Source organism: Leptidea sinapis, chromosome 4 (assembly GCF_905404315.1).
Source record: "Leptidea sinapis chromosome 4, ilLepSina1.1, whole genome shotgun sequence".
NCBI lineage: Eukaryota > Metazoa > Arthropoda > Insecta > Lepidoptera > Pieridae > Leptidea > Leptidea sinapis.
In genome coordinates this window covers 5,183,948-5,210,890 of record NC_066268.1, presented here as the reverse complement: position 1 = coordinate 5,210,890, position 26,943 = coordinate 5,183,948, and the positions used below count along the sequence as shown (strand labels likewise).

Below are 26,943 nucleotides of genomic sequence, written 5' to 3'. Positions count from 1 at the left end.
CCATTATTTTCAATCAAATAGAGTATTTTACAATGGCTGTAATATACAATAACAAATTAGTAATAATATCAAAGATTCTATAAAAAGTAATAAAGAATTAACTGTATAAATATAAATTATCGTATATTCGATGCATCAACCTTTAGAGCTTGAATTCATTGTTTATGTAAAGATGTTTCGTGAACATAATGTCGCGATTATTGTCATAATTAGTTTTATATCCATTAAATACAATATAATAATAATATACTAACATAAATTAAGGAAAGTGGCAATCGGTCCGCATATTGAAAAGTGAAAACGAAAAGTGAAAAGTGTCACAAATAAACTTGTGGCAATACTTTTGTTAAGTACTGTCGCCTAGAAACGCTTCGACGTACATGACGAGAGTTGTCAAACTTCAAGGCATTGATAATTTCAACACCTCCGTCAACAATAGTCGTAGCTCAGCGGAAAAGTAATTTCAGACGCTGTAGACCTGGGTTCGACACCTACCAGTGTAGGGAATTTATTCAGGATTAAATCGAACAGAGAAAAGGGGTGGAAAATGTGTAAGCAGGATAAAAATAGTGAGAAGAAATTACTAGTACAATTTAAATTTAAAGATGGTATTTAAAAAATGGAATAGAATCATTTTGAAAATAGAAAGTGAAAAGGGAAAAGAAGGAAGAGAAGAAGAAGTATCAAAAAGTGGAAAATGATCCAGGAGAAGAAGAAGATAGAGGAGAACTAGTATTCGGTGCGGTATGATCTGTTGAAGGTACCGCCATCGACAAGACAACAGCGGCAGACCGGCGAAGTGCAAGTTCGGAAAGTGAACGCAAATAAAGACTCGTTCCTTTAAGCGGAGTATTTATTTCCAATCCCTGACCCATTCTCGTGTCCGTTGATCGAACCAAAGCCGAAATGTGGACTGTAGCGGTCTGTCTTATCTTCGATAAATAATAATGATTTTTATACGCTTTATATTAGCTTCACTTGTATGTTTTTTATGTATGTTTGTAACTGACTATTTTAGACGCTATTTTGACCCACTTTAAACGGTTAGATTTCATTCAAACTTTCTAGATTTATCGAGGACCGATGACAATACACTAATTTGATAAGATTATTCCATTATTCAATTTGCAAACTAAGATTTTTGTCAATTTATATAATTTTTATCTATAGTCGATAAGGCAGGAATTGATGTTAAAGTACTTAATAGTTTTAAAAATACGCTTTTATAGAAAATTTAACTAAAACATGTAAAATAAATAATAGTTAAAAAAAAAACTAAAAAACACGCTTTATATAAAATTCATCTAAAAAATACAAAATAAATTTTAATAAATTTAAATTGAAAATAGTGTAAAATAATATATGTTATTGTAAAAAAAGCATCAGGTTCCGTTCCAAAAGCAACGACTTTTTATTCGTATTTGAAATGACGAAAAATGTTTACACATATTGGGTGCTGAAGGAACGCAGAATAAAAATTTGAGATTTAATTATTAAATAAAATTAATATAAAACTTATAGCATTGTTTAAATTTATCGACACACTCATTATTATGGTCATCAATTATAATTAAGTCACATCACTATTCCATTACTGAACTCTGCTTTCAACTAGCTTGTTCTCACTATTTAATACCAATATTCGCCTCAAGATATAATACAGGATTTTTTTAACATCCTGTCAATTATAATTAAGTCACATCACTATTCCATTACTGAACTCTGCTTTCAACTAGCTTGTTCTCACTATTTGATACCAATATTCGCCTCAAGATATAATACAGGATTTTTTTAACATCCTGTCAATTATAATTAAGTCACATCACTATTCCATTACTGAACTCTGCTTTCAACTAGCTTGTTCTCACTATTTGATACCAATATTCGCCTCAAGATATAATACAGGATTTTTTTAACATCCTGTCAATTATAATTAAGTCACATCACTATTCCATTACTGAACTCTGCTTTCAACTAGCTTATTCTCACTATTTGATACCAATATTCGCCTCAAGATATAATACAGGATTTTTTAACATCCTGTATACATTATGATACGAAAATCTTCGGCTTATATGCAACACACTCAAGCTGTTTTACAATTTCATAAAAATACAGACATTAATATCCGATATTATGAGAAACATAGTATTTAGGTTCGAATAATCAAAACCATGTTTTAAATACTTTCTTTTTGCTCTCGTTTTAAAGCGGTGACAGCGAGTACAGTTACTTAAATTTTATAAAATTGTCCAAAATATTTAATTACAAATATTTGGCCTACAACCGACTGCTTAGTGAAAAAGTGAAATGTTTTAATTGGTGAAATTTGTTTACACTTTAAAATTAGCAAGAAACTTATTGGCACTCTTTAAAATCCAGCTGACCCGACAGACGTTGTTCTGTCAATAAACGGTTCGAGAGATATGGTAAATGCGTGGGTGAGTGCGTGGGTGGGATCGTGAAACGACACACTGTATATGTAAACCTTTCTTGAGCTTCAACGAATCTATTACAAAAGAATTCATTGAGATCGGTCGAATAGTTTAGGAGTTATTAGGGAACATACATTCTCTTTTATATATATATATATATATATATATATATATATATATATATATGTAAAGTGATACAACAAAAATTCTCTATGTCCTAAACCAGTAAGAGAAGAAAATAAATGTTATTAAAACGCAAATAAATAGTTATTGTGAGCTCAAAGAGTTAGCTGTTTTATGTAGTTAGCTTTTGAGGTCTTCGAGCTCAAAAGTCTGATAAAAGTTAAAAAAACCCTGTTTTATAAATTTAAAACGTAATTACTTTTAAATAAATAAACCGATTTTCACGCATTTTTCATTCGATCGGTAAATCCATTTAAAAACTATTCCAAAAAAACACATTTAGATATTTTTGCTCGTCGTTGTTTTGAGATCTCTGTCGGTCGAATTGTATTCAAAATCTAAGTTTGGTCAAGCCCTTTCGAATGGCGCCAACGGCAATGAAATCATCGAGTTGTTTAAATGTTACAAAAGGTTTACATACATCCATACACACACACATACATATTATACGAATTTCGAAAACGAGGTAAAACCAGTAACTTCCCGATTTTTGAAAATTTATAAGTTAAAAGTTATTATTTTTATTACACAAATAAAATTTGAAAACAAAATTTTATAAACGATGCGGGACTCCAACCCGCGACCTCACGCGATCCGTGCGAGCGCTCTTACCAACTGCGCCAACCGTTCGAGTGACGTATCGTCATAAATTATTGGATGCTTTTTGTTATCAACTGTAAAGTATATCCTGTAGATGAAGCTCCAACCTGAGAGTTGAACAAGACATACAAGTTTTATCAACGATACGTCACTCGAACGGTTGGCTCAGTTGGAAAGAGCGCCCACGCGAAACGCGTGAGGTCGCGGGTTGGAGTCCTACATCGTTCATAAAATTTTGTTTTAAAATTTTATTTGCGTAATAAATTTAATCCCAGAAGTGAGGGTTATCACATTGAAACAACAATTATTTAGATTACAATTTTATTCTAGGACCCGGACCACTCAATGTCGGGGAGTACCCAGCCAGCAGTAACGTGGCGTCAGTAACAGCTTCACCTGCATCTCCAAACATAATCTCCAATAATGCTGGAAGGTAAAAATATTTTAGTCCTGTGTGGACAGAATATGATACTGAGGGGATTGTGGAACTTGCAGTATGACGTATATGATGAGCGGTTTAACCGAATTCAAATTCAAATATTTTTATTCAAAACAGGATCTAAAATCACTTATTGAAAGTAAAAAACTACTACACTACACATTCGAAAAAGTATCTGAGAAGAACGTGCAAAATCTTTTGTCAAAGAAAATCACTTTATACATCTAGGTCACGGAAATGACACTTATGAATGTCAAAAAAATATCATTTTTTCTTATTGAATCTACTTCTACTTGAGCTAATGAGAAGAAGTAGCTAGAAACTCATTGCCACTCTTTTAATTCATATTAATAATCAATTTAGTATGTTTAAAATTCCAAATATTAGGTATATTTAAGAATGTTATTTAATGTTGTCGTAACTTTTATTAACCATACAATGTTTTTGAAAAAATTCTTTGAATAAAACATATTTTGTTTTGTAGATTTCCTTAGATTATGTTGTAAAAGCATATACATTGCCCAGAGACTTACTAACTCGACTCAATCGAGTAGAAGGCATAAAAAGTTTGGTCATTATAATTTTCACAGTTTCTATAAAATTCGTTTCTATAAACATATTATACACTCTAGCTGACGCAACAGACATTTATTTTTATTTATTTACTTATATCAGCTTTATATTACATTTCAATATACTTACAGAATAACTTAACAAATATGCCAATTTAGTATTAAAAATAATAATTACAAAACATTGTAATTATTGTGTATTGCTGTTATTTTAAGTTTGTATTATTACGCACGTATATAATAATAGTATTTAAGAGGTGTGTGTGTGTCTGTTTGGTTGTTCTGTTCATAATAAAAATAACTCTTTTTTTATGGAATAGGAGGACAAATGAGCGTACGGGTCACCTGGTGTTAAGTGTTAACGTTGCCGGCCTTTAAGGAAGGTGTACGCGCTTTTTTTTGAAGGTACCCATGTCGTATCGTCCCGGAAACACCGCACTAGGAAGCTCATTCCACAACGTTGTAGTACAAGGAAGAAAGCTCCTTGAAAGCCGTGGAGGACCGCCACACATCCAGATGGTGAGGTTGATATCCTAACTTGTGGCGTGTCGTGCGAAGGTGGAATTCGGCGGCAGGAATCAGGTGAAACAGCTCTTCTCTTCTAAACTCTTGCACGAATATTCCTACCTTTTAAGTCTGTATGCCTTATGGTTTTAGAGATATCGCTATGAGTCAATACATAGTTGGAAATCTCTTATATAGGTTTATTTACATAACTAAATCTTTTGCAGACCGATGGGACCTGTTCAACAAAACCCGTATTACAGAAACAAGAAGACGACAGTAAGAGATCCCTCACTAGCAGAGAAAGAAGCCTTGGTATGCCTTAACATTTTTTCCTAACTACCGTCTATTTATATAACAAGACCGGGCATATGGTCAAGATCTTCGTTGTTGTCCATTGTCGTGTTGTTCATTGAACATGACAGCAAGAAAACAGTCTTACAAACACTCGGTATTATTATTAGCAACAAACGTTACTATCGTAATGAAAAGTACACTTCACATAGCCTTTTGACCAGTGGGAGGCTCGTTTGCACAGGATGCTGGCTAGATTATGGGTACCATAACGGTGCCTATTTCTGCCGTGAAGCAGTAATGTGTAAACATTACTGTCTTTCGGTCTGAAGGGCGCCGTAGCTAGTGAAATTACTGGGAAAATGAGATTTAATATCTTATGTCTCAAGGTGTCGAGCGCAATTGTAGTGCCGCTCAGAATTTTTGGGCTTTTTAAGAATCCTGAACGGCATGGCGTATGACCTGCTCGTCTCGTCCCTTATTTTCATAAAAAAACTCTACCTCGCACAGTAACACTGAGGAAAAATCTTCCAGTTACTGTATTCCCGAACCGATACGACTTGAAGACTTTTAAAGTATACCTACTCTCACTTCAAATGCCCGCAACTCATCTTTTATACAAATTAAATTTGTAACCAAAATTTATGAACGATGTTGGACTCGAACCCGCGCCCCTCGTGTTCCGTCCGAGCGCTCTTCCACTGAGCCAACCGGTCGTGTGACGTAACTTTCATAAATCTTGGTATGTCTTGTTCAACTCTCAGGTTGTGGCATCTACAGCATCTACTTTACTATTGATAACCTGCTCAATCCCAATATTTGCATATTGGGAAATTGACTTGAGATGTCGCTCTTTCAAATCTAAACAATTGGTATTTTTTAAATTGATAACCCGTGTTAATGATATGTTGAGTTATTGTTAGTACATCTAGTAAAATAATTAATTATTGTTGTGTTATGGGAGTCCAATTACAAATGTCGGACAACTGCTCACGATGGTTAGCACACCTATGAACCGAGAACTCCATATCGCATGCATGGTTGCAAATACACCCTCTTTCTCTCTCTCTCTCTGACAAACACATACTCACACATTTACCTCATAGTCACTGTGTAAAAGTGGAAGCCTGGTGACCAGTAATACAGATATTATATAACCTTCCACAGGCACTAGCTACACCACCATCCAGTATTTTTTTAAGCTTTCGTTGTATTGTAATTTTTGTTGTGGGTGAGAATATAAAGTTATTATTATTATTATTAAGAAAATTACACCTAATGTTACTTATGTGTCAATGCCTTCACTTTTTACTTGTAGATTCGAGCCGCGGCCCTCGCAGCCAACGCTCCACCTTCGCCAGTAAGGGACGAACTTCTGAGAGTATCCGCTGCCAGACTCACAGAGAACAACCGAGTGAGGACTGAAACCGAGCTTGTCAGGCAGCAGCAGGAAATACTGGCAGCACAGGATCCGGTAAATACCTATACTAATAAATGGAGAACCGTTTTTTTGTTCGGTTATACTGAGAAAACTACTGAACCGATCGGAATAATACTTGTACCATAACATGCAGCGTGTTTCGGAGAAGGTATATGATATGTTAGTGATTACTTTTCTTTCTAAACGCTTTTTATAAGTTTCACCTGTATGTTTGTTTGTTTGTAACCGACTCATTTGGGCGCGATTTTGACCCACTTTAAACGGCCAGATTTCGTTCAAACTTCGTAGGTTTATCGAGGACCGATGACAATACATTAATTTGATAAAATTATTCCATTTTCAACGCTCGTCAACTTCAAATCATAGATGAGACAATAGACTTACTAACGTACACACTAAAAAAGAGTTGGAGAGACAAGATCTGTAACGAAGATATCTCTAAGCAAAATAGAAAACGAAAGCGAATCTATTGTTACTGTAACCGATTTCGATTGACAAGTCGTAAAGAGTCAGCCTCGCTTGGAATTAGTTCTTTAGTATTTTGAGCTTAGATAATTTATACGTCTAGATAGAGCCTCTTGCCGTTAGACAACAGATGAAAACAGGCCAGGAATATTAGTTTAGTGTGCGTGGCAAGCTACGCCTTACACTCGCGATTTGTATGACACTTTGTGTTAGTGTACGTGAATGCCTCTAAATAGATGTTAGTTTTGAGTATAAGCTAGCCAACCACTAGCTAACGCACACATTGATATATCTATATTGGACCCATATAGCCCAGTGGTAAGTAACCCTGCCTACTGAGCTGTAAATCTGCTGATGTAGAGGTCCCCTTTCGAATCCCGGTAGGTGCAAACATTTATATGATGAATATTATGTTGTTTGTTTCCGAGTCATGGATGTTTATATGTATTTATGTATGTTTAAGTATATTGTATTAAATATATCGTTGTCTTGTACCCTTAGTCCAGGCTATGCCTAGTTTGGGGCAAGATAATTTGTGTGAAATTGTGTCTTTATTATTATTTTATTAAATTAGGCGTTATTTTGCGGAAATCCATAATTATACAAATGATTTTAGTTTTCTTTAGTGTTAATTCGGCCAATATTTGTTTTTAAAAACAATTCGACACGTATTTCGCCTCTACACGAGGCATTCTCAGGACGATTTGTCTCGCCAAAATCTGGCACGAGACTGGAACTTGGAGTCTTTAAAAAGAGCGCAAAAAGACAAAGCTGGCAGAGTTTCCTGCGCCGCTTCATCTCTCTCAGAGTGCCATTTGTTTCCGAAGCGGTAGCAGTATCTAGTATATTAGAAATAACATCAAAAATAATTCTAAAGGAATCAATTTTGAGAAAATAAATGCCTTTTTATGCCATTCTTTATATATTTTGAATCTATGGTTGGAACTAACATGTTTGATGTCTATCTACAGGATACGATAGCTGCAGAAAAATTCTATGGATCCCTGCTGGACAAAGTAGATACTATATTAAATCCTTTGGGAGCAATCGAGAGCGGATGTAAGGAACGAGCCATTTGTTCCTTGTACAGGGACCCTTTCAACCATGCGCCATACAGCAATCTAGTCTCTAATGAACTTAGCAAGTGAGTAAAAATCAAACGTATTTTCTATAAAATAGCATTAGTTTTATAACCGCGCCACAGCAAACTATATCTTCAGTATTTCGGGGACCCAGTGCTCGTGTGAACGGCTGGATCACTTGGCGTCGCTTCATATTGTGTCTTCTACCGCATTTATCACGGAAGAGGTGTTTCACCTGATTCCTGCCGCCGAATTCCACCTTCGCACGACACGCCACAAGTTAGGATATCATCCCCACCATCTGGATGTGTGTCGGTCCTCCACGGTGTGGTTTTCAAGGAGCTTTCTTCCACGTACTACAAACCTGTGGAATGAGCTTCCTTGTCTGGTGTTTGTTTCCGGGACAATACGACATGGGAACCTTTAAAAAAAGCGCGTACACCCTCCTTAAAGGCAGGCAACGCTCCTGTGAATCATCTGGTGTTGCAAAAGAATGTGTGCGGCGGTGATCACCTAACACCAGGTGACACGTACGCTCGTTTGTCCTCCTTTTTCATAAAAAAAAAACCTTCATATGCCATTGGTGAAACTCTTTGTCTTGATGGCATTCTTCTTTTCTGAAAGTCGTGTCTGTACTTGAAGTACAAGTTTTCATGAAGTTGGTCACTAAAGCCTCCCAATCCTTTCGGTCCTCGGCTTTCCTTATTGTGGTCGTAAGTGGTAGGCCACTGAGTGTCTTGATCTGGTTCCATGGTCTTTTGTCATCCACCTTGCCTATGTCTTTCAGTTTGTCTATATTACTGGGAAGGCGTCTGCCGTCACAATTCAGTAAAAGAACAGTACATTAACTTCATACTAGAGCGTCTGAATCGACGCACACACACATAGACATGATTAACACGGTTGCTAAGCAATCTTGGGAAAGCAAAACTATTGAGTGACACGCCGTACGCCGCCGGGCATGCTATGGTAACTTAGAACATTAATTTTTTCACTGAAACTAACGACATCTGTATACCGATATAGAAAAGGAGTTTTGAAACTGTGACAGTTCTTATGTTTTAAAAACAATATTTTGTTGCAAATGGCGTCTGTTTAAGAACGGCTACTTGCTTATACAAATAAGCACAAGCTTTTCGCATTTTGAAATTCTTAAACAACTTGATAAGTGGATTAACTTACAGAGTACTTTTAGTTCTACTTGATTAAGTGTTATTTTATATGAAGTAAATTATACAACAAAATAGTAAATAGATAAAACAATGCATATGCAAAGTATTTAGATAAATACACCTACACTACGCGTTCATGTAGACTGCAATACACAGTACACACAGGAATCGACGTAATAATAAGTACACAAATATTGTTTTTGGTAAATAGTTTCCCACTATTCGATGTTTCTGTAGCTGAGGTCGTCATCACTAGTTTTAGTACCGCAGACTCTCGCTACATGGCCAACAGCGCCAAAATGGCGAATATCAAACAGGCACAAAAGCAATTTGACAGCCGACAGTGCAGTGGTTACATAGTAGAGGTCAGTGGCTGAGCCACGTCGTCCGCGACGTCAATCTTGTTGGATGTATCAACCCTAGCGTTCCACCCAGACGCAGGTATATATTTCAAGGAGACCGCTGAGTTACACTGTTATACTGTTCTATTACTCGTCTTGTGCAGCGGTGTTACTCGATCGATCGATTTTTTAGAACACTCATGCGTAAAATCAGCGTGAAATAGCGGTACAGTGCCGCAATGATTCGTATCGAATTTTGTCGGAAAGCGGCGCCCATCGTACCTAACAATCACTTCAAGTATGACAGTGGTTTTGAAGTAAATGCCCCAGTAGGGACTGACTTAACCAAACTCAGTGAATTTCTTGGCGTTCTCGCTCGAAGAGCGTATATCCTTAGAGGCTGGTACCATGTGAATGCTTGCAAGAACTGTTGATGACGTAGGCTGTATCTTCTCTTCTTGCCTAAAAAAAAGTAAACGCTTTATATATATATATATATATATATATATATATATATATATATATATAGCGTTTACTTTATATATATATATACGCGACAACCCACATAGCCGAGTGGTTAGCGACCCTACCTTCTAAGCTAAAGGTCCCGGGTTCGAATTCCGGTAGGTGAAAACATTTATATGATGAATATGGATGTTTGTTTCCGAGTTATGGATGTTTATATGTATTTATGTATGTTTAAGTAAGTATATTATATTAAATATATTGTTGTCTTGTACCCATACTACAGTCAATATTATTATTATTATTATATAGCCTTCGCTTGCATATACCTATGTATTCATTAATTAATATATGTATGTAAAGGAATCTTTAACGTGATATTCACCCACTTATATAAGCCCGATTTAATTGAGAATTTGCACCCGAGTCAAAAACCGATAACATGAATATATTATATACTAAGTACTTTAGAAGAAATACTAGTTTTATAATAAGTAGAATCGTTGCGCTATGAGAAAGCTCATGGTCGGTCCAATCAGAAATGAGGAGATCCGTAGAAGAACCAAACTCATAAAACTTATTACGACACTGAAGTGGCAGTTGACAGATCACATATCTCGAAGGACAGATGGCTGTAGGACGTAATGGACATCGAGTGGTGATCACGTCCTTTGTTTTTTGGAGAGGAAGAAAATACTTTTACGCATTGAAGACCCCGAAACGAGACCCATATGTCGGGCTCATGTAACATTCCCTAACGACTAAAAACGTCCTCTGTGCTGATAGCGCTAATAGCTTTTACAGCGAAGCCGGGTGGGGGCCTTGGAGGCCGAAACGATCACGTACGACGCTGTGTTGGTATGCCCCCACAAGATGGACCCATGACCTGTTCAAGATCGGGCAGCATAGGACCGATCGTCATGGGGGTAGGCCTGTGTCCAGCAGTGGACGTCTTCCGGCTGAGATAATGATTATAATAAATACTGTTTTTAGAACTAAAAATATAATATCAATTTTAGTTTATATAACACGGTCTAATACGATGAAGGTACGATACAAAAGTTGGTGTACCTACTGCAATGCCGTCTAGTGGAAAGTAATGATAAAACGGACAGAAAATTTATTCTTGAAAAACCACTTTGGTTATGCAAACTTTCTTAACTAATCAAAGCACTGACCTGTATAAATACCACTGGACAGGCAGTTCAATATGTTTGCATACTTTGTTTAGCTGAGTTTGTCATCACTAGTTTTAGTACAGCAGACTCTCGCTACATGGCCAACAGCGCCAATATGGCAAAATATATAAAACAGGCACAAAAGCACTTTGACAGCCGCCAGTCCAGTTGTATATAGTAGAGGCCAGTAGATCAAAGGTTTCTCCGAACAGAGGACAATCATTCAATCATTGATTGTTATTTATAAGATTATTTATTTCAAGGCCTACATAATAAATTATAGAAGATAAAAACACGTCATGAATTTATTTCCAACGTGAATAATATTTTTGGGAAGACTTTGTAACTTTCCTTAAGAATCAGGAAACATAGTTTTTGTGTTTTTTTTATGACAGAAAGGGACGAGACGAGCAGGACGTTGAGCTGATGGTAATTGATACGCCCTGCCCATAACAATGGAATGTTGCTCAGGCTTCTTGAGAAACCGAAAATTTCTTAACCATACTACAATTGCGCTCGTGCTGTTAAGTCTCATTTGCCCAGTATTTTCACTACCTACAGCGTCGTTCAGACCGAAATACAATAATACTTACACATTACTGCTTCACGGCAGAAATAGGCGCCGTTGAGTTATCCATAATCTAACCGGCATCCTGTAAAAAGGTGCCTCCGACTGGTGTATTTTGTCTCGAAAGAAATGGCGTGTCTAAATGATTTTCGTAGGTAAATGTAAATGATTTTTATTGAACTAAACAGTTGCATATTAATATTTATTTTGTCTCTTCAGGGATTCCAGTGAACTCCTACCACCAGCTGACAGCAAGATGGCTCTCAACTACTATAGATATGTTCAAGCGGCTCGCGACGGCCAGGAACAGAAAGACTGTCTCTCTTTATACCCCAACTGTAACATAGACTATAATAAGAAATAACGCCTTTGAATCTAGATTGGTTAGTTCGAATTGTGCTATAGGTATACCACAATAACAATAATTGGAACATAAGTCATGAGTAAGCGGTAATTTAGAAGTGTCGCTAATGTTCCAAAAGTCATTCTAAAACTTCCATTTTGTTTCTAAAATAAAGAACTAACAAACTGTTATTTGTCTCCTTCCCTCTTGTGCATTTACCAGATCATGTCTCGCACTCTCGCATTTCGAATCGGTTACTGCAGAGCTCTGGAACATTCGCGTGGCCATTTTAGAAATTCTCGATTACGTTTATTACAGGGAGCGCTCTCCAAGGTACCTTAGCTTGCTGTAACTACTGATTTCCATGCTGTTTTGTAATAGCCTAAAAACATGGTTGGATTTGGTACGGCTGGACCATTGGAAAATCCGGTGGGAGCCTCGCACCAAATGCGATCATGTGTTTAGTCTTCATCAGTTTGACAATTCCTAAAGCTGTAAGAATGGGAAGTGCTTTTTGTTATTAGTAAAATTTTGTTATTTATTTAAGTTAATTAAAATTATAATGCATTTATTTAAATTATTGTAGCACTAAGTTATTTATTTGGTAGCGGTATGGTCATTGTTTATATTGGATAATAATTAGAAGACTTATAAAAACTTAGATACAATACAATAACAGTATTTTAATAAGGTGAATCTTTGTTTATAAATTATATATTATTATCTATAATAATGTCTATTACACGAAATGATTTTAGTCAATGTTCAAGGACAAAATACAATCGCTCGATAAAATATCATATGATGGACTACGTTACTTTTAATACGTTGTTTCAAAATTGCAAGACGTTTTTTCTTTTTTTTTTTAACCAAATTTAACGTATGAGTAATTTGTCACATCACTTTTCATGATTGGATATATATTTTGTAAAATGTTAAAGCGGTAAATCATTTTTTTTTAATTACTGTCATCGGTCGTCGATAAATTTTCAAAGTTTGAACGAAATCTGGCCGTTTAAAGTGGGTCAAAATCGCTCCCAAATGTGTCGGTTACAAACAAACATTCATATAGGTGAAGCTAATAAAAAGCATTTAAAGAAGATAGATTAAATAATAATGTATCTTACATTAATTAATTAGCTTACTGTAAACATTGAAAAAGCCAGTCCTGGTTATTAGGACATTGGGTGTTTTAATGTTGGCAAAATGCTAACAATTTTATCTACACCCATGCTTAAAATCCTCTATTTAAGATTCTGATACAGTTAGCTTATTGCCAACATTGAAACACCCAATGTCCTAATAACCATTACATCATCCAAACGAGTGTTGTAATGTTGTACTGAATTTCATAACAACACTCCTTTGGTTTTTTTTCGATCCCTTCATGCGCAGAGTTTCAACAGACAGCCACATTCTTATTGCTTGATGCGTGGTATCTGTATGAATTTCAAAAAAAGAACATTTTCGTTTACGCGCGTTCCACACTACCAGAACATCGCACGCCGTAAAAAAAAAAAGTAGGTGATTCGAATCACCGCCATTTTTTTTTCGATATTTTTATTGTTTTGTACAACCTTGTTATTGTGTGATACTGCACACCGCCAGTTATTTTAAACGCTGCAAAAGAACATAGTATTCAAGTGAACTTTAATAATTGCACTACACAAAATGTTAATTAGTACTGAAATAAATAATTCTTTCATTAATACTTAATTTATTTGTATATAATCAGTAATGGATGATATTAGGTTACTACTGGGACTGGCTGTTTTAATGTAAGCAATAAACTGTTTCAGAATATTTTAGAGGATTCATATTCTGGGTGTAGATAAAGTCTTGTATGCAACTGTTGATAATGAGGTATTAAAACACTCATGTGATACTATTATCATAAACACACATTCGTGTTTTATTACCCCTTATTACACAACATTTGCATAAATAACTATTAGAATCTTTAATAGAGGATTTACTGCATAGGTGTAGATAAAAAATATTACGGTTTTGAACTATATCAGTTACTAACAACGGGGTTTTTAACTTTATTTTGGTACTTTTGAGTTTTCAGATATTTTAACGTTGTTTCAAAGGTTTTGATCACGTGGTGACTGAAACCATTGTTCTAATCATTAATCACAATATAGAGTAAGCATTTGTAAGTCAAGTCAATAGGGCCGTAGGTATTTATTATTTAGATTATAATAAAGGGCTCAAATTATTTATTAACTTCCGATATTTATTATATTATATTTTTGTTTAACTATTTGTTTAGGTAGTATGTAAAATATACATGATATTATGTAAAATATTATAAGTATAAGCCTCTGAGGACTATGTTATGACAGACTGAAGAACTCTTGCACAGTTTGCGGCCTTCTCAAATTAGCCAGTGGGAGGATCCCTTGCACAGGATTCCGGCTAGAATATGAGTATCACAACGGCGTGAAGCAGTTATGTGTAAGCATTACTGTGTTTCGGTTTGAAGGGCGCAGTAGCTAGTGAAATTACCCGGCAATAATTAATAATTACTATTCAACAGTCAACGTTTAAATAAAACACTTCTTAATGGATTAAAACGCGTATATTTTAACATTAGATTTTGCGTAAAAGTTACATTTTTATTATTATTTTAGGTAACTCGACGTTTCCTGATCTTTCCAGAGCATTTTCAGGGGCCATGACAACGTGCTCTGAAAAGGTCACGTAACGTCGTGCATAAAAAGTGTTATTTTTATCACTCGCGTTAATTTCAGAAAATACTATGTGCATCAGTCAAAGGTTTATCAATCCGAAATATATTGCATTGTTATAAATTTCTATGTTTTTATTGTTTTAATAAGTAATAAATAACTAAATATAGTTAGTTGTTTTTTTATTATGTTATTATAAGGTTAAGGTTATATGGAATTGATGGATAAAAAATATAAACGTGTGGATTGTGAAAAAGCCTTAAAACTTTAAGTTACGAACATGGGAAAATGCGTACATGCATATCAAAACGAATAGCTTATATTAAATTCATATTCAAATGTTTTTATTCAAAATAGGATGTGACATCACTTATTGAAAGTCAAAAAAACTACCACCCATTCCAAAATGAATGCCTCAGGCCTGAGAAGAATTGCGCAACAAACTCAGCGGGCTTTTTTTTATAAAAAAATATGTTTACAAAGTAATATTGTGCAATTAAACTTATTATTTAATAGCCTAAAGGCGGTCGCTCCATTCCCAATCTATGGTATCATTTAGAAAGTCATCTATGTTATATTAACATAATATAGTATAGAACATAGGTTATAAATAACGCGAAAAGCTCTTTTTTCAGCACAAATATTGTATTAATATCGGCAGCGTTGCCCCAATTTTATTTTATTACGCATTGAAACTACACTTAGATACAATACAATTCACGGGACAATTCCACAAAGCCCAAACAAGGCCATGATTATGGTTTTCATAAAATACTTTTGAGAGAAGTATAGTCAAATCAAAGCACATCAAAATCTCTTTATTCATCTTAGTTCTAGCATCATATTATTTATTTAATCTTTAAATGAATCATCAAAATCTATACAGTTGTATAAATGTTGAGAGATTCGTAAGTATAACATTGTTATACCCATTTAGTTCTCATTGCTATACTTATACGTTTATAATTTCAGTACCTAGTAGATGATTTATACCACCCTGTATTGTTTGAGAAATATGACGATTTTAAATTTATCGAAGAAAACGTAAACTTAACCGCGTATTTTGAAAACATTGTAGATTGGACTAATGTACAGTTAGTTATGAGCCATGAGACTGAGGTTAAGACTTCATGGGTCTTACAACGCAACTGTTTTAACAATTATTCTTACGGTAAGCTTCTGTTTTGAAATTTTAATTTATTTTAAATCATGTATAAAGGGATATCTTTTGATTATGGATGATACGTGTCTGGGAACATTTTTTATGGAGTAGAAGGAGAAATGAGGGTACTGGTAAGACATTAATGAATGACTGAATGTGTTTGTGATAAATTATAAACCGCATTTAAAATGCCCTAGATGCTGGCTAAGTTGGTTTGGCTATTCAAAGAAGCAACACTGCTTATTCTCCGCAGCAGTAGTTCCAAATCTCATGTCTGCTGTCAAATTTATAAGATATTTAATGAAGGTTGAAGCTGACTGAGCTCACAAACCTATTTTCCCAGTCCTAAATGAAAAAAATAGGTATCCATAATCAAGAAAAGCAAATTTCCTTTGCTTCAGGTTTCAGCAACCTCCGCTGCGAATCGACTCGTGTGCTCATGTTGAGAAGGCAGTAACGTACGCTAGATATGTACTCTAGATAGTCTCGTCCCACAACTGCGACCCACGACTTCAGGTCATACCTCTTTCCATTGTCACGTGAAGACCTCAGCTCTAAGTAAGCAAGATACATGAGAGGCGGCCTACGCTGCTGCAGCAAGGTTGGCTGTTTAGCCTCTAAATTGCCTCCGCATAGGCATAAAATGTGCGGAACTAAAATTGATTTCGGCAGGAGCAAACCAATGGAAATTGCAAAGCTTGGGTTAGCTGTAGTAAAAGGCTTCCGATATAACTCTGGCTCATATATACATGTAGCCTGAAACTCGCCCTCGTTAGTAGGCTCCCGATATAGCTCTGTCGGAAACATTGTCATATGGGTGTAAATATAACTAAATAAATATCAAAAAGGAATGATTTACTTACATTTGCATAATATTTTTCAGGTTTCAATATCAATGATTGAATCATACAATTCTAATAGATTTAAAAGGGCGCACAGTGATAATTTCAATGTCCTGCTAAGTATTTACAAAATGAATCCTTTAAAAAATTCCGATGTGTACAAGAAATTTTCTAATCGAGTACTTATGTCGAGGCCGGATGGACCCAAGCCTGACTTGAATTTAAATTCAAATGAAAGTGACAGAGAAAAACAAAATGATAATGCGAAATCCAAAGATGTCGATGAACTGGCACATGATGCGGTGAACGTTTCACTTCCGTATGCTGTACATCATGCTAATGAAAGATTTACAGCTGGAACAGCTGCCTTTGATAGTTCAACTAAAATTGCAATTAACCTACAGACAGATGACAATTTTACTAAGCTTAATCAAAGAATAACAAGACCCCCTTATGCAAATATTATTAAGAAAGATCAAAATGAAATAATTCCTTATTTTGATGACAAGGATGAAACAAAAATGGTTATGAAAGTTTTAAATTTAAATAAGCAGGAGAATGAAGAAGATAGGACGTCGGACACGTATCTAGATGTATGGAAATTGTGAAGAATTGCTTGAGATAAATACAACAAAAAGTAATTTGAATACCTTGAAGTTTTCTTTTCTTTTTTTTTTCATTCTTTGAAGAGTTGTCTTTTCTAACAATGAAAATTAAAAAAGTTTAAACATAATTAACGAGAATATTTTCATGTTAAATGTTTTCGTTCGCATTTACTTTTCAAATCTTTGGAAATGAAATGTGTATGGTATATTTTTTATTAATGCGTCATTCGTAAATTAAATAGTTAAGGATTTTAAACAATTTGTCAAAATTTTCAGGACTGTCAAATATTTACTTAATATTTTTACTAATATTATATATATAGTATTTAAAGTGTACTGTCGGAACGACATAATTTGCATAATTCTTCATTAAATTATATTTTTCTGTTGCTATATTATTTACGTTTCGCGCATAGCCGATTTTAGGATGGATTTTAGGATTTTAGTGTGACTGTTTATTGCGTGCGATAAATTTACAGGGGGAACGTTTATTATGTATTTGTACAGTACTCAATATTTTTAATGCATTTGCTATGAGTTTTGCTACAAAGACTACGTTATATACGTACTGCAATAGATATAGTATAATATAGCAAAGTCTTACATAATATTTACATTCAGAACTTGTAGGGCATTGTAAAACCAGTTTTCAGTCGTCAAAATCATGGTAATACAAATCTTGGTAATTACGACAATCGACTAAATAAGGATTGGGATTATGTAGTAAAAGAACCCTGGATTAAATTTGAACTTATATCATAACAATTTATTTACAACAATAAATAAAAATAAATAAATAAATTAGTTGGAGGTCCGTCGTAATGTGATGCTATACAAGTTAAATTTGGCCAGCGTATGCAATTTCGTGCGCGTCTTCGTATGACCGTGCTTGGTAGGGGCCATGGGAATCCCAGCCAGGGGCGTGATGGTCTACATGGTGCTCGACATGGTGTTGCGGGTAATGTATGACTTCGTAATTAACCACCTTGGGCTTCGTGAACTTGAAGATAACCATGGCACCTGCAATAGATGGATTTAATTAGTAATAATCATACAAATTATCATATTTTTTTTAATGACAATAAGGGACAAGACGAGCAGGACGTTCAGCTTAAATAGCTCAGCAGAAATAATTCTTGAAAAACCAAAAAATTGTGAGCGCTCGTCACATTGAGACATAACATGTCATTTGCCTATTAATTTCACTAGCTACGGTGCCCTTCAGACCTAAGCACAATAATGCTTCATTGCAGAAAAAGGTACCCATAAACTAACCAGCATACTGTGCAAAGGAGCCTCCCACTCTTACGACACCCTTTGGCCTGAGACTTCCCTATTCTGGTGTTAGATGTTTCAATTAATAATAATAAATTTAAGGATGACCTGAAACAATCTATTACATACAGAAGTATGATTGAATTGAGTGGCCATTCAAAATATAACTTAAAAGTCTTAACTTGTTTCTTTTCAGCTGTTATATTATATACACAAACTTATATTTGATGGTACTCTAGCCGACTCTTCTCAGTATATTAAAGCGATAATGGCTTTAATAAATAAAGTACTTAATTACTAAAAATAATAGCTTACCAGAGAGGACCAGCGAAATCAGACCAAGAGTCAGAGCCTTCCAAGTCTTCAAAGCGATGAGAGCCAGTGCCAAAGGAACAAGAACCGAAGCCTTGAATTTTAGACCAAGGAGGAAAGGCAGAACTACTTTCTTGATGAAGCCATGTTCTGAAAAAAAATTGAAATAATATTAGCACAAATAATATCCAATTAATCGTAATAATTATTCAGTAAACGCACTGCTCTTAATCCTCAAAGGCTTGGGTAGCTTGATCTTCTTTTTTCTTCCTTCGAATGTTTCTACTTCTTCTTCGCCATCCAAAGGCATATCTAATTCAGAAGGTAATCCATCAAATAGCGACCTTGGCACGTATCCAGAAGCAGCGGTCTTTGCAATTTCATCTGGCACTTGAACTCTGACTGAATGAGTCTGGATAAAACGATCGACAGAATCAATAATTGCTATAGATGGATCCTTTGCCATTCTGGGATCAACGTCTTCATCATCTTCGGCAATTGCAGTCTTAATAATCGACAAATTATCAGTAATTTTGATTTCGTCATCGTTCGACACTCGGGCTATCCATTCGAAGGTTCTTGGTTTCACGCACTCAACAGAATATTGGCTTAAACATTCATCGTAAATGTTCCGCACTAGTCCTGAGGCTGATTGGCCACTGGCCAAAGCCACCACAGATAACAACACTACGAACTTAAACATATTCACTGTTGGCACACAGGCGGCAGATGCGTGCTACTGCCGTCGGATAAGCGGTCACAATGTATGCTAGGGAAGTTCAGGGCAGAGTATATATACTGGCATTAATACGTGACGTGGTGAATGAGTGTATTATGGAGCTGTCAATAGCGGGTGCAAGTGACTTCGAGGAGTTGTGATACATTTTAATTATTATGCTGACAGTACGCTGTATCAAAGGTATAATAAGTTATTCACGTAACCTGATATCATCGCCTGAAAGTTATGCTGAAACTGGTGTGTGTTTTTTGTAGCAAATACTCTAAATATTAGGAAGTCATATAAATATCAAAAAGGTAATATAAGCATGACTTTAAAATGCAGTGAATTTTAAAGTGATGCACTAGTCTGAAGGAGGAGAGTTTACATATTAGATGTGTTTTAATATTTTCCTTAATTCATTATTAGTCACTATTTTATTTATCTTTAGTCACTATTTAAATGACAAGATCTTATCTATCCATAGTTATGTCCAATATAGTTTTACGGCCGTTTTCAATAACGTATCTATCATTTGTAAAATTAACCTATCGACATAAAGCATTGGACTATAACTATATTGGACATAACTATGGATAGATAAGATCTTGTCATTAAACGGTGACAGCAATGTATCCGTAACTAGAGATACGTTATTGAAAACGGTCGTTAGTCCAATGCTATCTGTCTGTCTGTAAAAGGATAGATTTGTCTACCTCTAGTAAGCTATCTAATGATATATAGGTTATTGAAAACGGCCGTAAGAAAAAGAAAGATGGATCAGATCAGTCCACACCGTGCTGCCTATAACTCAAGAATCAAGAAGCTTAAGCTACAATCTCTTGAAAATCGACATAATTAAATAGAAATCATAACACATGTGCTAATTTAGGACCCCATCGAATGAATTTCGAAATCAAAATGACCTTAACCGATAGCACTACGTTAGGTCTGTATGGGTCCACCAAAGTTATTATTACACTATAATATATAAACATTTAAGAAAGAATTAAATTGTCCAAATATATTATCAACTATTCAACTAACCACGACTATTATGTTCACGAAGCATCCTTACACAAACAATGAATTCAAGCTCAAAAGGTAAGATAATTTATGTTTATAAAGTTTATTATTCATTACTTTGTATGAAATATTTGATATTATTTAAATACAATTCATATATTGAATTAAGTACCTTACAAACTAATTTCTTATGTATATTACGGACACTATAAAATACTCGTTTGATTGAAAAGAGTGGTCGTTGAGTTTCTTATCACGAGAACATTTTTTTTCGAACATATGGTAGATTCAGTCATTTAAAAAAGTTATAGTGACAATAATATTATTTTTCATCCAACCCATACGTGGGGGGCATCTATCTAATTATTTTCTGTGTGTCCCCCACCCCCTCCATTAACTTCTAAAATAAGAGAATGGTAAAACTGAAAAGAAATATATGATGTAGGTACATTACCATGCAAACTTCCACCGAAAATTGGTATAAACGAGATCTACCAAGTAGTTATTGTCCTAATGGTTTACTTATCAATAATTTAATTTAAAAATAAAAGGTTCCGTTTTTTGCCATTTGGCTACGGAACCCTAAAAATACTTCATTATTAAAACATCGATCAAAGTTAGAACGAACTACAAGAACTTTTATATTATGTTACTTACTGCTACGGAACCCTTCATGGGCGAGTCCGACTCGCACTTGGCCGCTTTTTTTAATTTGTGAATGCTATTATATGTTTATATAGTTTTGATAATAGCTACAATTAGAATCCATAAAAATTATGGCTATTTAATTAGTATTTAATCTTTGATGAGTTCTAGGATATATCATGATGGTATAAATTACTTACCAGTGGGAGGCTCCTCTGCACAGGATGCCGGCTAGATTATGTGTAGGTACCACAACGGCGCCTATTTCTGCCGTTAACCAGTAATGTGTGTGTTTCAGTCTGAAGGGCGCCGTAGCTAGTGAAATTACTGGGCAAATGAGACTTAACATCTTGTCTCAAGGTGACCAGCGCAGAATTTTTAGGTTTTTCGAGAATCCGGAGCGGCACTGCATTGTAATGGGTAGAGCGTATCAATTACCATTACCATCAGCTGAACGTCCTGCTAGTCTCGTCCCGTCTCGTATTTTCATTAAAAAAAATGTATATTTGTAGAATTTTTGTCTGTTTTATAAGAGTCGCAATATAAACTAACTGTACACGTAATATGTATGGCGGGGTAATGCTGATACGAGGTGATTATATTTTTAATTTTAATAAAAGTCTACCTTTATATATTTTTAAAATAATGACACATATTTTTAACCGACTTCAAAAAGGAGGAGGTACTCAATTCGATCACTATTTTTTTATGTATGTACACCGATTACTCGGAGATTTATGATCCGATTTACGTAATTCTTATTTCGATGCGAAATAGATGCCATTTGGTCCCATACAAATTTTTCATTTTATGAACATTTTTTATGAAAATTTTTGTTTACCTGGATGATATAACTGTTTTTTGTGTATGGCTTTTTCGGAGCGTTTATTCAGGCTGATGATATATTATTATTATAAACTGACACTAAAACTTTAAATAAATTACGTTTAAAAAACCGACTTCAAAAACTGAAAAGTATCAAATAACTAAAAATGTAATATAATACACCTCTTATGCAAAACTTTTACCACAGTATACATAATGTGTATGTCTACTGTGCCTTTACCATTAATATTAATAACAATTTTAACCTTTAATATTAATATTATTATCAGCTTACTTACTATAATTATTTAGTTATTTGATACTTTTCAGTTTTTGAAGTTGGTTTTTTAAACCTAGTTTATTTTTAATTATTTTTTGTGTTGCCTAGAATGAAGCATGTCGTTAAGTTATTTTGTCATACCGCACTACGATACGCCTTACTACGTTTTGTGATATGCTATGACTTAAGTCATCCTGCCTTCGTGAACTCTGCTCTTTAGTAATAATAGTCTAGCTCGATAGAATTTAAATAATAACATAAGTATATATTTTAAATTATTTATTTATTTATGAGTTCGCTAGAATGCACCATGGTTTTTTATATTTAAGTTTTCACAGCTGTAATAGTCTATCTAGATGTATTAATAATATATGGTTTAAACCTTTAAATACGCCTATTTCTGCCGTGAAGCAGTAATGTGTAAGCATAACTGTGTTTCGGTTTGAAGGGCGCCGTAGCTAGTGAAATTACTGGGCAAATGGCGCAGTAGTGCCGCTCAGAATTTTTGGGATTTTTCAAGAATCCGGAGTGTTGTAATGTAATTGTAATGGGCAGGGCATATTAATTGCCATCAGCTGAACTTCCTGCTCGTCTCGTCACCTGGTCGCCAGTTCTCGGACTATGAGCAAGGTCACTGGCATGTATTAACGCCTTAACTTTAGGTTATCTGTCCTGTCCAGTTTTCATAAGTAATTATAACCGAGCAATGATAGGGAATTAGGCTCTTCACACACAGCAGTTATAATATAAAGATTTAATTATTTACTAGCTGACCCACCAAACGTTGTTTTGCCCATATTAAAATCGCGATACAAAAGTAACTATTGATCGTAGATTGATAGGGTGAAAATTTGAAGTTGTATGTATTTTTCAATACTGACTCATAATCAAACAAATTTCAAAAAAAAATGTCAAAAAAAATAAAAAAAAAATCGTGTGGACCACCCTTAACATTTAGGGGGATGAAAAATAGATGTTCCGATTCTCAGACCTACCCAGTATGCACTCAAAATTTCATGAGAATCGGTCAAGCCGTTTCGGAGGAGTTCAAAGTTTAACACCATGACACGAGAATTTTATATATTAGATTAAAATTCCAATTTTACACTAACATTACAGGATGAACCTTAAGCGCTAGTGTATGTGCATAAAAATAATAACAATAATATGTCAAATTAAAAGGTACCTACAATTTAAATGATAAGTCATATAGATTATAGGTACTAGTCACACTATAATAATGATAATTATAAATTGATATTAGTCACACAATGTCAAATGTCAAAACCAGTTGAAATATAATAGAACTAACTAAATTGTATAATCATATGACAAAAAAAATAGTAAGTCAATATTATGTCTTAATATTTAAACAATTTCTAACAACAAGAGACCGCCATTGTGAACTCAGTCATCTATATTTCTATACATATACATCTTTAAAAATGTCAATACAGAGTCGGGCCGTATACCAATGGAATGAAGGGAAAGATTATTTATATTAGGTACTAGCTGACCCGACAGACGTTGTTCTGTAGATAATAAAAAAAAATACTGTTCTGTAGAAATGAAGTTCTGAAGTAACATCAAAAATTATTTCGTAATAAATGCTCCCTGTTGTTATAATGAAATTGTTTCACAGCGGAACTGTCAAACCGTGCGTCACTAAATTCTCTCATAGAAAATATGTCCATACAAAACAAATATTGAAAATAAAAATAATTATGGGTCCCAAATCGAAATAAAAACTATCCTATCTCTCAAGTTGGACTAAACTGCACTCCATGAAGTTAATCCCCATTAAAATCCGTTCATTAGTTTAGGAGTCCATCTCGGACAAACAACGTGTCACTTAATTTGTATATGCTAAGAAGATAATATTATTAAGAATACCTGTTGTGTGTGCGATACATTAAGATAAATAATTAAACTTATACGTCCCGGAATATAATGTACATTAATATACATTATAGCTGCCGTGTGTGAAGCCTTTTAGAAGGTATAATAAATATATAAAAATAAATATATATAAAACTCGTACGTGGCCAGTTCAAGAACTTGGCATTACTGAGCTTTCTTTTGTTTACACTTTACGCGATGTTCACTGTCGTAACGACCTTTTTATGTACCTACGCGGCCATTTCGTAACAATGTTATATTATTAGAATTATATAAACTAGCTAAGTAATGCAGGTATTTTTAAAGCTGAATAGCTTTTTTTGTTTGAACGTGTTTATATCTGAAATTACCAATTACATTTGAATAATTATAGATACAGAAAAGGACCTGGGGTAAAACTTTTAAAATGGGTGGTAGTTTTTGACGTTCAACAAGTAATTTTAATTTTTAAATTATATTTGTTAGCCTGGTTCAGTTGTGTTGTAAAGAATAGTATACACTTTAAACTGTCTAGCATTATATAGCTATCTAGGAAGGCCAGTCGGTAGTTTATAAAGGTAGATCTAAGCGTACATTCCACGATCGAATCAAATCTAATTCACTTTATTGATTTAGGTCAAAGAAATCTTAGTAATGAATTTCAAAAGTTGTGTTCTTTTTACCATTCACCTTGAACGCTGAGCTTTAATTAGAAGAAGTGGCAAGAAACTCATTGCCACTCTATTAAATCAACACAGGGCTTAGGCCTACCATAAACGACTTTCATGAAAAGTTTGAAGCTACTGGAAGAAAAGTTGACATTAGAAGACTTTAATATCTATATACGTACTCGTACATACAAGTCTGTCTCCCACTGGCAAGTATGTTTTGAATTGAAATTCTTTGTTTTTAATTATCTTAATATAATTTTGGCCAGTGGTAGTGACTTTGCATAGGTACCTAGATGTTCCAGGTTCGAATCCCGGAGGTACAAACATTTATTACACCTAGTTATACCTAGTTTTGGGATATTTTGTGTAATGGTGTACCAATATAATTAAAATGTTATTTTTAATGTAAAGATCTATATCCAACTTACTGGTAATATACTTAGGATGGGTTGCATAATATTAGCTGTTATACTTACTAAGTCAAATTTAACGTTAACAGTAACGCTTACTTTAACATACACTATGAAATGTGTTGCACCATCGTATTACTTGGCTTAGTTAAAGAGTAATAAAAGGTGAAATAAAAAGTCAATATAATACGTAAGTATCTATCTCTACTTTGTGTCAATATCGTATATTAATTTCAAACTATTGACAGGTCGCTATTTACATTATCAATAGCTTGAACCGGCGAAGATTCTATAATCTTCTATTCTCTCTATAATCTCTCTTCTATATTCGAAAAGTTATGACGTCATCTAAAAATTGTCAAATGGTGCAAGTCATTTTTTGTTTAACTAGTACTTTATTGCTAAAGTTAGTTTGTGGAATACCGCCTTAATAGGATACTACTTTAAGGCCTTTTCTCCAACTTAAAAAAAACTGTGTGTGTACTTATGTATGCACGCAGTAGTATAACTTCATACTTCTTTGGCCTAACAAAGCAAAAATCCTTAATATTATATTTTATTCCTCGTGCTATTCTACGTTTGTAGAAAGAACAATATTTTAAAAATCTTGCAACGATGGCTTTGACAATTAATTATTAAATAACGAATACGGCTGTACGGGCTTGAACCCTTGGCCTTTTCTAATAATGGACGAAGAAACCAAAAAACAAAAATAACAAATGTCGCTAACGTCAAATAATTATAAGAACCAACTTCACCTTTTGTGATACAGTAATGCGCGCGCATCATACAATTTCACTCTCATCTTTTATTATATTATTAATTATAACTTCAAAAATAAATAGTAACACAGATGATAGACAAGTACGAAACATTTTGACACCTATTAATATGTTAATCTCTAAACCCTTTCAGGTTTATCTTTAGTTACAGAATATTAAACAATGGTAATACCAGCTTTCTTTTCTAATTAGATTATAACTTTCCATCATAAAACTCGCCTATATCGAAACCATTTTTGTAATCAGCTGTTCCCGCCATCGTAGTAACAGATAATTAATAAGCAAGACACGACGCCTGACATCCGTTTTGCTGCCATCTTTCACTATGGTGTCTGACTCGAATTAAAATATATGAGAAATGCGGCCTCCTGTATGTATTACATAAGGAATGCGAACGATCGTCACTTTCCTTTGTACGAAGCTATTTAGCAGTGTGTGGTATTATATTTGGCTTGCGGAAGATTATACGACGAACCATCATTGAAAATAATTGCTTTACACATAGATATCTTGATAATAAAGGCAATGGGTATAAAGAACAAGAAATGCATGGAAACAGGGTACTGGCACTCAAATAACACAACAAATAAAAATATTTTGTAAGAAAACAGTGCAATCTATTCAAAACATGAATAATGCTCCTGTTAATTTACGGATGGTGAAACTGGACTCTTACAAAATATCAAAATATTAGAAATAGCCTTTGAAAATGAGAAAAAGTGAAAAAATAATCAGTA

At 34.3% G+C, this 26,943-nt stretch overlaps 2 protein-coding genes across 2 annotated transcripts in view; one reads left to right on the top strand and one right to left on the bottom strand.

Annotated features, from left to right (window-relative positions):
- Positions 1-14,945, top strand: part of LOC126979714 (uncharacterized) — a 73,195-nt gene extending 58,250 nt beyond the window's left edge. The window contains exons 7-11 of the mRNA XM_050829188.1: positions 3,549-3,651; positions 4,961-5,048; positions 6,346-6,501; positions 7,905-8,077; positions 11,959-14,945. Coding sequence (XP_050685145.1) covers positions 3,549-3,651; positions 4,961-5,048; positions 6,346-6,501; positions 7,905-8,077; positions 11,959-12,103 — 665 coding nt within the window. The 3' untranslated portion in view covers positions 12,104-14,945. The remainder of the gene's footprint in view (positions 1-3,548; positions 3,652-4,960; positions 5,049-6,345; positions 6,502-7,904; positions 8,078-11,958) is intronic.
- Positions 14,946-18,123: 3,178 nt separating this feature from the next.
- LOC126979805 (uncharacterized) lies at positions 18,124-19,723 on the bottom strand. The gene is made up of 3 exons (XM_050829349.1): positions 19,194-19,723; positions 18,975-19,121; positions 18,124-18,404 (listed from the first exon to the last, which is right to left on the bottom strand). Exons 1-3 carry the CDS (start codon positions 19,672-19,674, stop codon positions 18,223-18,225), a joined length of 810 nt encoding a protein of 269 aa, XP_050685306.1. The 5' UTR covers positions 19,675-19,723; the 3' UTR covers positions 18,124-18,222.
- Between the last annotated feature and the right edge of the window lie 7,220 nt (positions 19,724-26,943).

Bases quoted from the DNA above. Each gene is read 5' to 3' on its own strand.
- LOC126979805 (XM_050829349.1), bottom strand. From the start codon at position 19,674: ATGTTTAAGTTCGTAGTGTTGTTATCTGTGGTGGCTTTGGCCAGTGGC. The intron at 19,122-19,193 runs GTGCGTTTACTG...ATTTTTTTTCAG, and splicing joins GCCTTTGAGGATTAAGAGCA to AACATGGCTTCATCAAGAAA. The intron at 18,405-18,974 runs GTAAGCTATTAT...CATCTATTGCAG, and splicing joins GATTTCGCTGGTCCTCTCTG to GTGCCATGGTTATCTTCAAG.